Source organism: Lissotriton helveticus, chromosome 5_1, assembly GCF_964261635.1.
Source record: "Lissotriton helveticus chromosome 5_1, aLisHel1.1, whole genome shotgun sequence".
Classification (NCBI taxonomy): Eukaryota; Metazoa; Chordata; class Amphibia; order Caudata; family Salamandridae; genus Lissotriton; species Lissotriton helveticus.
The window spans coordinates 1,415,809,934-1,415,825,144 of NC_136065.1; the positions used below are offsets into that span (position 1 = coordinate 1,415,809,934).

The following is a 15,211-nucleotide window of genomic DNA, read 5'->3' on the forward strand; positions in this document are numbered from 1 at the left end:
GAGATAAACATAAACTCTACTTTGGCTGTGGGAGGACTCTTACATCGCTCCTCCATTTCTATTGTGGGACGATGATTATTGGATAGCGTTCAGCTGACAACCGGTAACGGCCGATGTTTCATCAGCCCACACGAAAGTTCCAAATTGCTGCTACCTAGGGGCATGGACTACAGCCCATAGAATTCTTGGCTCTCCGAATACTTTCCACTTCCTACACCCCCAGCCGGTCACTTGAAGGTGTGCAACTGGCGGTTGTGATGAACTGGGTAGAAACGGCTACCTTACGGGGCCCGGATCTCAATCCCCTGCTTCTCTCAACACCGCGCATTATTGCTGTGTTCCCCAGTGCCTGGAGGCGTAGAATACTGACAGCAAAGTCTGAGGCTAGAGCCTTCAAGAGGCTGGGTTGGGCCAGCTCTCTGTCATCCCTTCGATATCTCTTTCAAAAATACTTCTGTTGCGCTGTGCAATAAAACGTACTGTTATGTAACTTGTCTCTTCTACAAAACATTGTGATTTGGTGCTAATCGGCTATAATGGGGAAGTGGAAAGTTACTGAGGGTGGGTTGGGTGATGCCTCCAAAAAGAGACCAAAAAAGAATGCTTTGAGCCGCAGTCCGGCAGCAAGGGAGGGGGTCTTGGATAGCATAGGCAGTTTACCGTCTGAATGGAAGGATCTTTTTGACCCAGCTACTACTAATAAATCTCCAAGACTCGAGCCCCAACTTAATCCCAGCAGCCCTACAATTTCTAGGTAGATATCACCAATTTTAAGAGGGCCACCGGTAGATGTAAGCAATTGGAAAATTGGCATGCACCATCTATTAGTCCTAGAAATGGGAATAACATTGAATTATCGATCTCTGCTGATCTCACTTGCACAACAGGTTTGCACCACTCCAGGATGAGCATGGCATGCAGAGCATTTCCATTAGCTCTGGGAGGCTTGCACTTGTAGAGGGTGGCGATAGTAGCATGCACAGCACAAGTCCGGATTCACTCACGGGATCCAAACTTCTTTCCCCGAGAATTTTCCTACCCACAAACAATTACATGCACCTTAGTACACAGACCGTAGTCACACCTCGAGATGAACATCCTCAGAAACCCCTTAAACATCAGATTATGGTTTTGGCCCAGTTAGAGGTCTTAAAGCAATTGTCAGCAGTTTCTCCGATTTCTTAACTAAGGTGCTGAAAAAACAGCTGGGAGACTATCCTGCTTGTGTGTCAGGGGCGCAAGAGGTGGAGAATTGTTTGAGACAGAAGGGTGGGTTAGCTGAAGGGTACTCAAGGCAAGGCACAAGGGGTGGGGGCACTGACCACACTACAACACGTATCAAAAGCGGTTCCCCGCCACCCATACACTTTAGTAGGTTAGCCCATAATTGCGTAGGCCAACGATAACAGAGTAATTTTAAAATAGCCCCACTACCTCTGACAGGCCTTCCTAACTCTCTGGCTAAGTCATCCCAAATTTCTCAAGGTGCCACCAGGGCTCCTGACTCTGGAACAGTAGTATACTTAAAGTGGGTGGGCATTTTGGTAGGTTGTTTATTTAAAGAAAGTGAGGGATCCTTAATAAATAAGAGCATCCAATCGATACGACATGTCAGGGGCTGTAATAAGGGAAGACATAAAAGGGGCTAAAAGATGTACCCCTGAGGGGGCTTCCTTGGATTTGATTGTACTTACATTTTCCAATTGAGCTCTAATTGAGAACCTGCTGGCATTTGATATAGGAACCCACCACCTAACTAAGTCCAATATCCGTCTCAAACACAAGCCCCCCGAACTGAAAAACACTGACTAATGCCTTCTTTCCATTACCATCTTCCAGTGGGGTGTCACCGCTAAGGGAACTAGATTGACAGCTGCATACACTGTCTAGCATTCGTAATCAGGTTCTGACACTATCACAGACAGACAGTTCAACCAATCATCTAATGCGCGCAACCCCCACACCAGTGACAATAGGTCCCATTATAACAAAGAGCCAGACGAGATGCACACCAGGGAATTCAGACCTCGGGACAGATCTATATCCGGGATGCATCTCGCACCTCACCAAATTTCTCTTCTAACTTGGAAAATAGCAGGGTTAAGGTCCAAGGTAGGCTCTTGAAACTGGAATGCCTTTATAAAACAATATGATATCTGCTTTTTTCAAGAAACCTGGTCAGTAGACCCATTTTTTTGCCTAGGGTATCTGTATTATTATGCCCGACAATCCATGGGTAGTAAGGGTCGTCCAGCTGGAGGGTTAACTATTTGGGCCCGTCAGGACATTGGTCTTAAGATCCGGGAACTTCTGACCGAGACCCCGGACATCATTGCCATTCGGTTAATGACTAGCGCGTATGGCAACATTGATATTTATAACATCTATGCAAGAGGAGTTTGAGGTGGCCAGAAATCTGAGATTATAGCAGCTGTAGACGAGCTCCTGGAAAAATAAGCAGGGGTGTCATCAACCATATTAGCTGGAGTTTCCAATGTGACCTTTGAGCCTCTTCATAGCGAGGATAATGATCTGGCAGCTTTGTGGTTTATACCTAACCTAGAACTATCCCCCCCCAAAAAAATGGACGGATGCAGGAATCCAATTGAAAGCAATCTGCCTTGAAAGAGGTATAAGGGCAGCTAATGGTAGAACCGCTTCCGATAGGAAAGGGGATAACACATACAACAATGGCCACCACTCCAGTCAGATTGATTACCTCCTTGTTGAACTAAAGCTATGGCACACCCTTATGGATATGGCTGTCATAGAATGAGTGGATAGTGATCATAACCCTTTGTGTTCTACATTCTGCTTTATGAAATCAGACAAACTAACACATCCCCCTAATTTAACAATTACTGAAGACCCAACAGTCACCAACGACACACAGAGAGTTAAATGGCCCAATTTATTAGAAAAACCAGACACACTGTCCTCCATCAGTAGGGATGTTGAAAATGAGATAGCAGAGACAGAGGTTCTCCACACCAACTCCCAGGCAATCGACTTGATAACTACCATACACAATACCCTATTTGATAAAGTGTGATCTTGCTTTCAAAGACCCTATAGCGGCAGGGGCACTTATGTTAAGCCCCAGCATCATTGGTACAACAAAGATTGCAAGCGAGCCCGCAAAATCTTAAGGGAAACCATTGGATCGAAAACCCAAGTTGGATAAAGAATGCTAGGATGACATAAAAAAAATGCAGGACAATGCAAAAAAGTATGGGACGAAAGCCGATTTCAGGAACTGAAATTAGCATGCACAAGGAGTAATTTCCAACATTTTTGTTCCCATGTAAAATGGGGCAGAGGTCGACATCCCCCTCTTCCACAAAATCATGTCGCCCCTGACTCTTTGGTAAATCACTTCACCATACAGTATAGCAATAATGATGTTGAGGAAAGTGAACCCTTAGTTCTCACCCCTCATTTATCTAACTTGGTTTTTGAGATTGCCGATGTAAAGGCCGCTCTTAGTGCAGTTATGGGGGAGAGCCCCTGGTTTCTACGGTATTCCCGCTGTTGTCTTCTTATATTACAAGGAGAACTGGGGAAGGTACATAACAATGTTAGCAAACTCCATCGCTCAAGGTGCCCCAATCCCGAATTCTGGGAGGGGCGCAGAGATTATATCTATATTCAAAAAGGATGACAGATCTTTGCCTGGGAATTATAGGCCTATCAGCCTCATTGATTCCATTCAAAAGGCAGTAGCACGTCTTGTTTTGGGAAAGGTGCAAGAGTGGATTGATGCCATTTAGATTTTAACCCCTCACTAGGCTGGCATTCGTGCGCCCATTAACACAAAAGACCATGTTTTGAAATGTATTTTAATTTACTGGCGACCAGTGGTGCTCGGCAAAGGCAGCATGTATGCCGCCTTTGTTGGCCCAGAATCAGCCTTCGACTTAGTTTCACATAACAAGCTCTGGTGGTGTTACGGGACCTATCCATGCCCACAGTCTTGCTAACCTTTATAGTTCGTCTTCATGAGAACAACTTTGCGCATATACACCGGGGAATACAAGGGAAAAAACAGAACCCTTTCCAGTTGAAAAGGGAGTGCGCCAAGGATGTGTAATGGCCCCAATGCTATTTACCCTTTTAATTAATGGGGTAGCTAAATTTTTATCCACCACTCCCACTGATGCCCCGACCCTAGAAGACTCCAAGATACCAGTCTTATTGTTCGCCGATGACACGCTTATGAATTCAAAAACATCTAGTGGCCTACAGTGTGCGTTGAAATGTTTCGAAGACTTTTGCAAGCACCCGAGGGTTAAAGATTAACACAGCTAAAACCAAGCCAATGATCTTTAATCGCCACAGATCTCTTAGGGGTAAAATTATCATGGAGGGTGTACCCCTTGCGCAAGTATATGCCTTTACTTATTTAGGCATCACATTGGAAAAAGATGAGCTGGAGGCCTCATATCGAAACCCTGGCACTAAAACATCGCCAACTAGCAGGAGCTTTAAGTAATGAATTTAGAACGTCCTTGACCAAACCAGTAAGTCTAGTGCTGCAAATTTACAATGCAAAGGTGGTGAGTTCAGTTCGGTACGGGTCGGAATTATTTGGATTCAGTAATTTGTCCAAGTTAGCTCTCGCAGGGAACAAGTTCCTATGAATACCTACCAGTTCATGGAGCAGGTTTTTTGCAAAAAGAAACCTGCTCGGATGAACACCCCTGAAATACATACTAACAGTGTGCGGTGTGGACTAACATACAAAAGCACAATGAAACACGTGGGAAACTGCTTAGCGCATGCATGCACTAATGGGAGTAATGCATGGAAGAACTAAGCCGTATTTACATTGCACTTGAAAGACACAAGAAATAATGCATGACTAGGCCGCATTTCACATCTTGCATTTCTTGCATTTTGCTTTAAAACAATGAATAATGCTGATTTTACCTAAAAGCTTTGCTAGGAAATCCACTAATATGGGATAGTTCAAATATGGGTGGTAAACAGTGAAAAGTGCTTCTCTGTGTAATTAATGAATGTTTATGTTCCATTTGTCATAGTGAGCCGAATGGGCCTCCATTATTGTTAAATTGGCCTAATAGATGAGGGGCTGGAGCATAAGCAAGAATGACCTGACAAAGCAGACAGAAGCGCTGAGCACTGCAGAGAGAAAATAAAAGTTCAAGTTGGTTCAGCTCGAAGTGTAGAGGTTCGCCTGCCAAAAGATGAGACTGACCGTGGGACATAATATTTTTTCTGCGGACAAAGCTGAAAACTATATGTGAAAATAACGAAAAGTATTGAATTAAACGAACGAGTCAAACATGATGTAATGTGAAGAAGTTATAGAACAATGAGTGTACACAGTTGTGAATGGGAACCTGTTGGTGTGACAGACCACCTCCAAAATCCACCAATAAACTGTTGAAGTACATGAAATGTTTCAACTGATGTGGGACGGACATGTAGGTTTTAGTGTATAACGCGGGTGCCTTTAGGAGTATAATTAGGCAGTCATCAGGGAGAGAGACGTGTGAGGAGAGAGAAGAGAGGGGTGATGTGTCGCTGTCGGTCGGTTTGCAGAGAGGCCTAGCTGTTCCTGTCCTGCTCCTGGGTTCTGAAATCTTTGTTCCCTGACCCTATTTCAGGAGACACTCACCATCTCCTTGGCCAGGAGGGGTATTTCACTGGTCTTTGGGCTAGTATTATCTTACTGACTCGTACATTGCATAATCATTTTCAATAGTATTTTGTCTCTGAAAAGTATGTCTCTTCATCTATCCCCTCCATTGAATGTATATCTTTTCACTTATTTTTGCTGAAACTTATGTCTCTCCATCTATCCTCACCAATATTGTGATGAATTTGACATTGTTTTTGCTGATGTTTTTCTCTCCCTCTTGTGAATTTTATTGTTTGCATTTGTAACCGTATACAATGAGCATTTATACTGACAAATTAATTGGGATAAACTTCATTAATCTTACCAAGAGTCTGTGATTATTTAGCTGACTAAATAGTTAGATAGTGCTATTGTTACCATCAACTTCTCAACCAATTGGTCCACCGACCAGAGGAAAGAGAGTTGATATACAGGTTTAGTTATGTATTTAGAAATGTTAAACATAAACCTTTGAAGAGAACGAATTTCTAAACATCATTACAACTTGACCCCCCAGCACATCAGGGATTTGGGTGAATGTGTATGGGCCATTGTATGTGATGTTATTGAGTATTGATCCATGATGAATTGGTGAGTGCTGGATCACAGTCTTCCTCAAAGCACCCCTATCTTTCCACTGCTCAGAGATACAGGTAGGAATCCGCTGGTAGATATAGCTAGCCTCTGTCCCATTTTATACTGGTGTATAATATGGAGCATTCCGAAACTGAGTACTTTCCCAAACTGTCTAAGGGATGTTATTGAGGCAGACCACTTTCACCAAATTGGTTGGCCACACGATATTAAAGGGGCGTTCGTTGGCATGGGACTGTCTAATCTGTGGGAAACACCATCTAGTATCTAAAGAAGCTATAAAATAAAGATATTGGAACTCGGTGGGACAAAACATCATACGAACAAGCAATAGTTCCACATTGTCAGGTAGATTTCTAACACTAATACCTTGCCATGTTTTGAACATTATTGGGATATAATATCCAAATCCCTTGACCTTAACTCTGTTTTCAATTCAGAGTGGGCACTCTCCTGTTAAATACCTCAACAGCTAAGTGTTCTCCATTTGGAGATAACAAGTGCCCTATCTGCAGAGAGCATGCAGAAACCTACCTTCAGATTTTGTTTTTCTGTCCTCCCTACACAGCCCCCTCGAGGTCTGGCTAGCGCAAACTTGCAAGAATCTGGGTACCAGACAAAGTATGGTTGCATTGAGAATTTTGTCTACATACCTTTCATCTTGCTATGCAATCCCCCTAGCTAAATTTCTACGGTGGATGTGGTGTTTAAGATAAACCAGATTAAACCAGTATGAAAAGATAATGGCTTAAACTGAAATTTACTAATCTCTGCATCACTGCCGCTCGTTTGGGATGCTACCAGTTTGCGCCTCTTGAATGTTTTTGCTGCTCACCTACTGTAATGTGTAAACCACTTTAACTTTGCTGTTTGTTACTGTACAATGATATGCTGTGATTTTTAATGATCTTTTAAATGTTTTATGATGAAATTACATTTTATTGCAATGTACTTACCATCCATAATTGTTCTTCATTGTCGTTTTTACTATATGATTTATTTCTTAATTATTTTTTGATGCACTGACATTTTATTAATATTGTATATGCATTTAAGATATTTTTAACTTTTCATATTGCATTCTACGTAACAACGCTTTTTATGACAAGTATTGTCAAAATACAGCTGTTCTGAATGAATGCTACACTTGTCCACTGTGCCCCCTTGACAGCCATCCTTCACGAGCAGTGATGAGAGCTAAGCATTTGAGGCTACTGTGAATCACATTCCCATTAAAGACAGGACATCCATGAACCGACCATTACCCCCAGGTGTCTCCGTCCTCGTCACCTTCATAATTACAAGTGGAGATAACCATCTCCTGACAGAAAAAAAGAACAGAGGTATGCTGGGACCCTAATACTGCCCCTCCCACCGGGAGTACATAAGCAGTACTTACCCAGCATCCCGTCTGTTCTTTTTTTCTGTCTTCGACAGAATGGACTGTTGGTGTGCTGTTGCTGTTGCTGCCCCTGCTCCTGCTGGGCTGGGGTGGCGTACTTGCTCTTCTATGCTGATTGGCACCTTCCTTTATTCTATCTCTGGCGGAAAGTCAACATAATAAGAATACAATTGGGCGTTTTGATGACAACTTTTGACCTTTGTGGCCTGAGAAGTCTACAAAAGTGACAGCGACCCCCAGTCCGTGTCCTGAGGAGAACCCGAAAATAACACAGGGTTCGAAACGCGTTGACTTTCCGCCTGAGATAGAATAAAGGAAGGGGCCAATCAGGGGCAAAAGAATGTACTACAACTGCACAATTCATCTTGCTCATGCCCCCCGAACTAGACCTTGCAAAAACTATAAATCTCAGGCTGGTTTAGACAAGAAGGCTGTTACAATAAATGAAATGTCCGCTTGTCTTTATGTGTATATAAAGGACTGGTGCCTCACAATCAAGTAATTTGAGGCATTGTATAGTTGTCTTTGCGATTTTGTACAGTAATTGGTTGTATATATATTTTCTCTATATTTGTGTATTAATTTCGATGTATGTAATTGTCGATGAATGTGTTTTTTTGATGACATATGAAGAATTTCTTTGAAAACTGTTTTTCATAATACAAAAATCAATTTAATCAAATTGTTGTCCAACCTAGTAATTTACTGACTAGGGGGGGTAGTACAAGTACAATGGTTACGGCATTGCTGACTCTTTGGTTTCATTATGAAGGTGTAAATTATTTCAAACCTAATCTTCTATGTAACATAAGGCTAATAGAATAGAAAAAGTATTTTTGACAATGAGTAGCTTTGTTGACTATTTTATTACGTGTTTTTTTAACAGAACACTGAGATCACTCGCAATGCAAGCAGCAAAGAGATACTTTTAGTTTCAGTTAAAAGGCAAAGGGCGAGTTGGGCACTCTAGCCAGGCTCTGTGTTCCACAAGTCAATGGCAAGTTTGTAGGATTTTGCTATACTACATGTCCTCATTTTAAACTTCACCAAACAGACAGAAATGAAATAATGAAACCGGGGATGTCGTTTCCCAGTGGGACTTATAAAGTCAGGCAGATATAATGGAATGTCAGTTAATCATGTTTAAAGTCCTCCAGCTGTCCCCTGGCATTGAGTGTGTCCTCAAACTCTCAACTCACAGTGAGTGGACCGCTCACTCACAGGTGAGGCCGGGCTCATCAGCACACTGCCATCAGCGGTGCTTCTTCCTCTGGCCCACTCAGATGGAAGTTATCGGCAGTGGATGGAGCTGGACAGACCTCAGGAGAGATGGATATTCACAAGTTCCTAATTTCTTCTTTAGACAGCACTAATTTGCCATAAAGTAAACAGATAAATTGTGGGCACGCTACTCACAAAGATGATGATAGACAGTGAGTGAGCCAGAGTTAAGACAAAGGGGCCCATTACGATCTTGTTAGGAAACTCTTCCAACTAAACTGGTTTCTGAATTGTTTCTGAATAAATCGGGTTCTGCGAGTCCAACCGACTAATTACAATGCTTCGCAACATCGTTTGTTCGGATTCCCATTGACTTCAATGGGAGCCTATGTTCCTAATGAGAGCACAGGCTCCCATTGAAAAAAGGGGTGGGTGGGGAAAACCTTGCACCCTATGGCGGGCACCCCATGGTGCTTGCCACATTGTGCATTGGGAAGAGGGGTCCCTTGGATACCCCCATGGGCCCCATTTGGATGCCTCCGGGTGAAGGGGGGTCTGCAACAGGCCCCCCAAAACAGATGCCAACAGTCGTTTCAAGTCGGGCAGACCGAATCGGAACAGCTGTCTGAATCAGTCATCGTAATTGCTTGTCCGGAAACTGTGTCCATAGAGCTGTACAAATTGGCTTTGGAAGACTCCGGCTGTCTGAATGCCTTTTGGAACTGATTCGGACTGCCCAAATGGTTTCCTGCCATCCTAATCAGTCGTTGAGAAATGTGTATGGTTTGTTCTGAAGCAAGGGTTCCGAAATGGATTCTGCAATACAGAATCCCATTCGGAGCCTTTCCTAAAGAGATAGTAATTAGCCCCAAAGTCTGCAGCAGCCCCTGTTGGTGTACAAGGAGAGGAACAGTAGTGCCACTAACTTCTACTGAGAAGAAGTGCAGGTCTGAAGGGAGCAAGGTTTGGGCCTGATGTGAAGCATCATTCACCCCATGTTTGCCAGGGCAATCATTAAAAAGGTAAAGCAATGAAAACAAGTAATGGACCTTCATTACAGCTCATAGGGTCATCACTATCCATGCACTGCAATAGAAGCAACATTGAAATAGATGTATGCTCTTACTCTAGTTGGCTGATCTAAAATGTGATTAACACTATCAACAAGCAATAGCCGAAGGGGGCTGACCCAAAGCGCTTTCTGTGTTTGTTTTCCTTCATGGCGTATTCTCTGGTAGACATCTAAAGCAGTCTATAGGCAGACTTAAAAAATAAATATAAATTTAGTTATTAGGATTTTTCATGACTGGTTGCTTGTAAACAACATCCTGGTGCATGTAACAATAGTTTTTTTCCTGTTAGTATGTGCACACCGCATCATGGACTCTATCATTTTATAACCCACCCATTGCTTTACATTTCTTAACATTTGCACACTCCACTTCCCTGACCCAACTCGTGAAGGGATCAGAACATGTTCTTCTTGATACAAGAGGGTTGGTCAGCCTGTTCTGAGAATGCCACTTCTAACTGCTGAGTAGCTTTGCTGGAGATTGAATTTAAGCTGGATAAGCCTCCACTGGGACCCCTGCTGAGATCCCGGCCTCATTAATTTACCACCATTTACAGCTGTCAGACCCATTTCACTTTTTACACTGACAAGCTCAAGTCCCTAATTCCCCAGATAAAAAGACAGCAGCAAACGAGAAATCTGTTTAATCTCTTTAGCATTGTTCTTGTCTGAGTATGTCGTTTTGCCTTTTTGTAAGGTATTCAGGCTGAAGGGGACAGTTAGAAAGGATCCATTTGAAGCTGAGAGTAAATGAAGATAACATCAGCACAAGCTAAAGTCAGAGATATTTAGGGAGTGGACAAATAAAAATAGTAGCTATCGAATTCTGAGACATGTACTAGGAAATAGGTTTGTTAATTTCCTCTTTTACATTAGATAGGAACAAGAGTTTGACGTGTAGTGATGGTTGCAGCAAAAGTAGCATTCATCCAAAAACACGGCAGCACAAACATTCACCTTATGATTTGTAGGCTCCAGCTTGGTAACAAATAGCCAATTGAGATTCACTTAAAGTTTGCGCTGATCCATCTTAGAAATGTTCTTAAAAAGTACACTTTAGTTAATAGTACATTTCAGTGTTTTTGTACCCAAGCCCGAAATCTCTCCTCCTTTTGTTGAGGATCTAGGACACCTAGTTGTAATCAGGAGTCATGGCCAGGGCCACTGGAATTTTGTGGCAGAGAATGGCCAAGCCAAATTATGCGGTTAATGTGGCACATTTTGTAATAGTATTACTTCTTTATTTCATATGTTTAAAACTTGGTAACACTCTCTGGGTATTGTATGCACCTCATTAGTACCAGTTCAGCATCCAAATATAGCAATAAGCAACAGAAAGGTGTGCAGTTCAGCTTTGCAAAGGGCCTATCACTGCACGGCACCACGTGTCCTGGCATTGTTTGGTAACTTTTGAATTGTTTGAGCTAGTAACGATTATTTTTGATACAATCTGTAGATTATGCGGCAGATGATGGATTATGTGATAAATGCAACAAAGCTATAACTATGCAAAAATCGCTGCACAATCACATACTTCCAGTGGCCCTGGTCATAACCTGCACTTTAAAATTCATGATTAATACGTAAAATAAATAAATAGCTGATCAAGCTCCATATTAAATTAACTGCACTTGTTATTATGACTTTCTCTATTTCTCTCTAACTGTGTCTTTGTCCATCTCTCTTTTTGTCATGCCTTTGAGCTATATGTATATATATATATATATATATATATATATATATATATATATATATATATATATATATATATATATATATATATATATATATATATATAAACTCCACACTTTTCTAGTGCCTTGGTGCACTCAAACAGGAACACGAACTCGATTATAAGCCGAAATCAGAATTCGTGATTTGATTTTTAAATACATGGAATGGTGACTGTATATATATATATATATATATATATATATATATATATATATATATATATATATAATACAATATATTAAAGTTATGGAGAGGGAATGCACCATAAATTCAGGACAGTAATACTTTATATGTGGATTTTTACGGAGAGGACTTTGAAAATCGCTGCTCCTACACACATTCTTTTACTCTCTGTTCCTATATTCCATTGGTTAATGATATTATTATCTAAATGTTTAGCTTTTAAATTACCCTCAAGGAGGAAAATAAGGGATGAGCACATATTAAATGAATCCAGCATAGCCAGGCAAAAGGGAACATTTCAGACTGCAAGAAGTAGAATGAGATTTTCTGATGCCCTACCCTCGTGAAATGCAAAAACAACAGTTGATGGACAGAATGCAGAACAATGTCATACATTCACCCCAGTACAGAGATCTGGGCCTAAATCTATCGTTTTTTTGCTCACCAAGCCACCCCAGTTCAGACATGGCCATATGCAAATCAGCCTTGACCCTGTGCCTTATGGGAACAGTCCAGCCCGAACTGCCAATCCATGTCTTCCCTGGACCGGAATCAAGCATCTGTGGACTGGTTTCTGGCTATCAGCCGTCATCAGCAAGGATAGCTTGACTCCAGTGGCGTGGAGAGCACGGGACTCATGTTTGAGGCACAAGGTCAAGGCTGATTTGCATATGGCCATGTCTGACCTGGGGTGGCTTGGTGAGCACAAAAAATCGATGGATTTAGGCCCAGATCTCTGTACTGGGGTGAATGTATGACATTGTTCTGCATTCTGTTCATCAACTGTTGTTTTTGCATTTGCTACCCCCGCAAAAGGCTTGGTAAAGAAAGACTATTTTTTGTTCCAGGATGTCTTTGGGCAGTACATCCTGGGGCAGAAATTGGTGTATTAGCAGTCTGTACTTACCAGCAATCACTGGTAGGTGCTGGGTGAGTAATAACGAAGGAAAATGTTGGAAATAGAGGCCAGGCAAGCAGACTGTTCCAGCTGTGGGTGAAGGGGTGGTGGCGGTGGTAGAGAAGTGAAACAGAGCCGACCGAAGAAAGGTTTGAGAGGGGGGGTGCGAATAGAGCAGGGAAATGTAGCCACTTCCTCCCTACACCCCCCATTGCAGCAGAAAAGGTTTACAGCTGCCAATAATGACTCCTTTCATTTCCTTAAGCTATAGGAAGCTACCCATCTTACATAGCTTCCTGTAGTGGTAACAATATGTTAGGTTTATAGGCTTCAAACTTTGCTAATCCCTGATTAACCCAGCCACTGTAAAGCAACCAAACACTTGGCACAAATGCAAGCTGCGTCAGTCAATGGAAATTCTTTGCATTTAGCGACTTCAGCAGAGCCAGTTTTCATTGCTTCTCATCGTTCTATAGTGTTAATCTGAAGCCTGTCAAAAACTGAATTTGATCAGACTAAAGAGTTTTTTTTAATACAACCCCCTAAAGCTGACCTATGAAGAAGGCCTTGGTACCTTAAAGATATAACTTAAGAAAGTGCTACAGATTATAAAAATTATCAGCTCGGATATTACTCCTTAAGCAAACATCAAAGAGACTACTCTTGAAAGACGCATTTTTTCTAATGTCGGAAAGGATATAAGTTAATTTCCCCGGCGAGATTTCCATTTACATCTTGCAGTGGACAGCATCTTCAAAAACCAATACAGAATAGGGGACTTGTGTAGTCAAATCCTTGCCTTCTTTCTGTGAATATCAGCTGCACATTATTTTCTTGACTTGCTTGTGTCAATTCATTATTTTGAAAAGATGTGAGTGCCAAATTCGAATGATGATGCATTATGTTACGCCTATATATTGGGCTTTCGATTTATCACACCTCACCTGTCAATTGTCTTCCCCGCAGATCCTTATGTGAAGGTATCCCTACTTTGCGATGGGCGCAGGTTAAAAAAGAAGAAAACCACAATCAAGAAGAATACACTCAACCCGACTTACAATGAAGCAATCATCTTTGACATTCCACCAGAGAACATGGACCAGGTCAGCCTGCTCATCTCCGTGATGGACTACGATAGGTAGGCGTACATTGCTCATGTGTGTTCTACTTAGTATTGGCATTCATTGTTTTTAAACAACCAAGACAGTATCATAAACAAAAAGAACTCATTCCTGAAAGTTTTTTTTACATCAGTAGATTATGTAGATCCTGCAGGATCTCAAGCAAGGGTCCAGCAATGCAAGACATATAAATATATTCTATGTAGTTTACTATTACGAAATGGTCTCCCATCTGTGGTTGCTTCCTTTATTGTTTTCTGGGCCCACTCAGTAGGCCAGTGTTTTCAGATGAGCTGTGGGATTAGTTAATGTTATATACACTAGAGACATATCTCACCCATCTAAACAAGAGTTAATTACTCGGTTACTTACGGTAATGTTCATTACTCCGAGTCATAGTCTTCCTCGTCACAGTCACAAAGGAGCACCCCGTGGTCCAGACACAGCATTTACCCATAAATTAAAAAGTCCTCACCCAATGTGGCCGCCTGATAGGAAGTACCTGTCACCTGGCCTATAAGGGTGGGACCAACACAGGAAACATCCTGAAATACAAAAGCAGAAACAAAAGAAAAAACAACAATTCTTTTCGTCCCCCCACCACCAAGGGCGGGCGGGAAGGAACATGACTGTGTTGAGGAAGACTATGACTCGGAGTAATGAACATTACCGGTAAGTAACTGAGTCATTATCAACCACGTTCGTCGTCCTCGTCACAGTCACAAAGGAGTGTATACCCAAGCGCCGGACGAACACAGAACAGACATCCAGGACGCCAAGAAAAAAACAACTCGGACAATTGTAACCAGGGAACAGCCACAAGGACGGCAGAGCCAAAATCCCCAGAAGACCTACTCCCAACCGCAAAGAAATGGGAGAAGAAGACATGTGGGGATGTCCAAGATGCCGAAGCACAAAGCACCAACAAGGAGGCCCCAGAGAGAAGCCCAGGAGGAAGACACACACTGAGTGGAACGACCCCGAATGACCGGGGGAAGAGAGACCCCCGGAAGCAGGAAGGTCAATATCAAACAAAAAGGGGCACGGACCCATGACACTGAGAATAAGAGTAACAAGCCGACCCTGGGTGAAAGAGACCCAAGGTCAACCGACCGAGCCAGCCAGGCAGAGAAGCGGACCGAACCCAACAGGAACAGAGGCCTGCGTCGGACGACGGCCCCGCCGGGCAACCCCAAGGGTGACAAGAAAAAGTCCACCAGGGGAAGGGAGGCCGAACACCAAGGCAGATCACCAGAGCCCAAGGCAAACCCGGGAACGGAGCCGTAACTCCACTTCGAAGAGTGTCAGCCGAGGACATAGGAGAAGGACCGGACAGGACGAA

General features: G+C 42.5%; 1 protein-coding gene across 1 annotated transcript in view; it reads left to right on the forward strand.

Moving 5' to 3' along the window:
* SYT6 (synaptotagmin 6) overlaps nt 1-15,211 on the forward strand; it is a 607,564-nt gene that overhangs the window by 504,790 nt on the left and 87,563 nt on the right. The window contains exon 5 of the mRNA XM_078640534.1: nt 13,715-13,886. Within this exon, the coding sequence (XP_078496660.1) occupies nt 13,715-13,886 (172 nt within the window). The remainder of the gene's footprint in view (nt 1-13,714; nt 13,887-15,211) is intronic.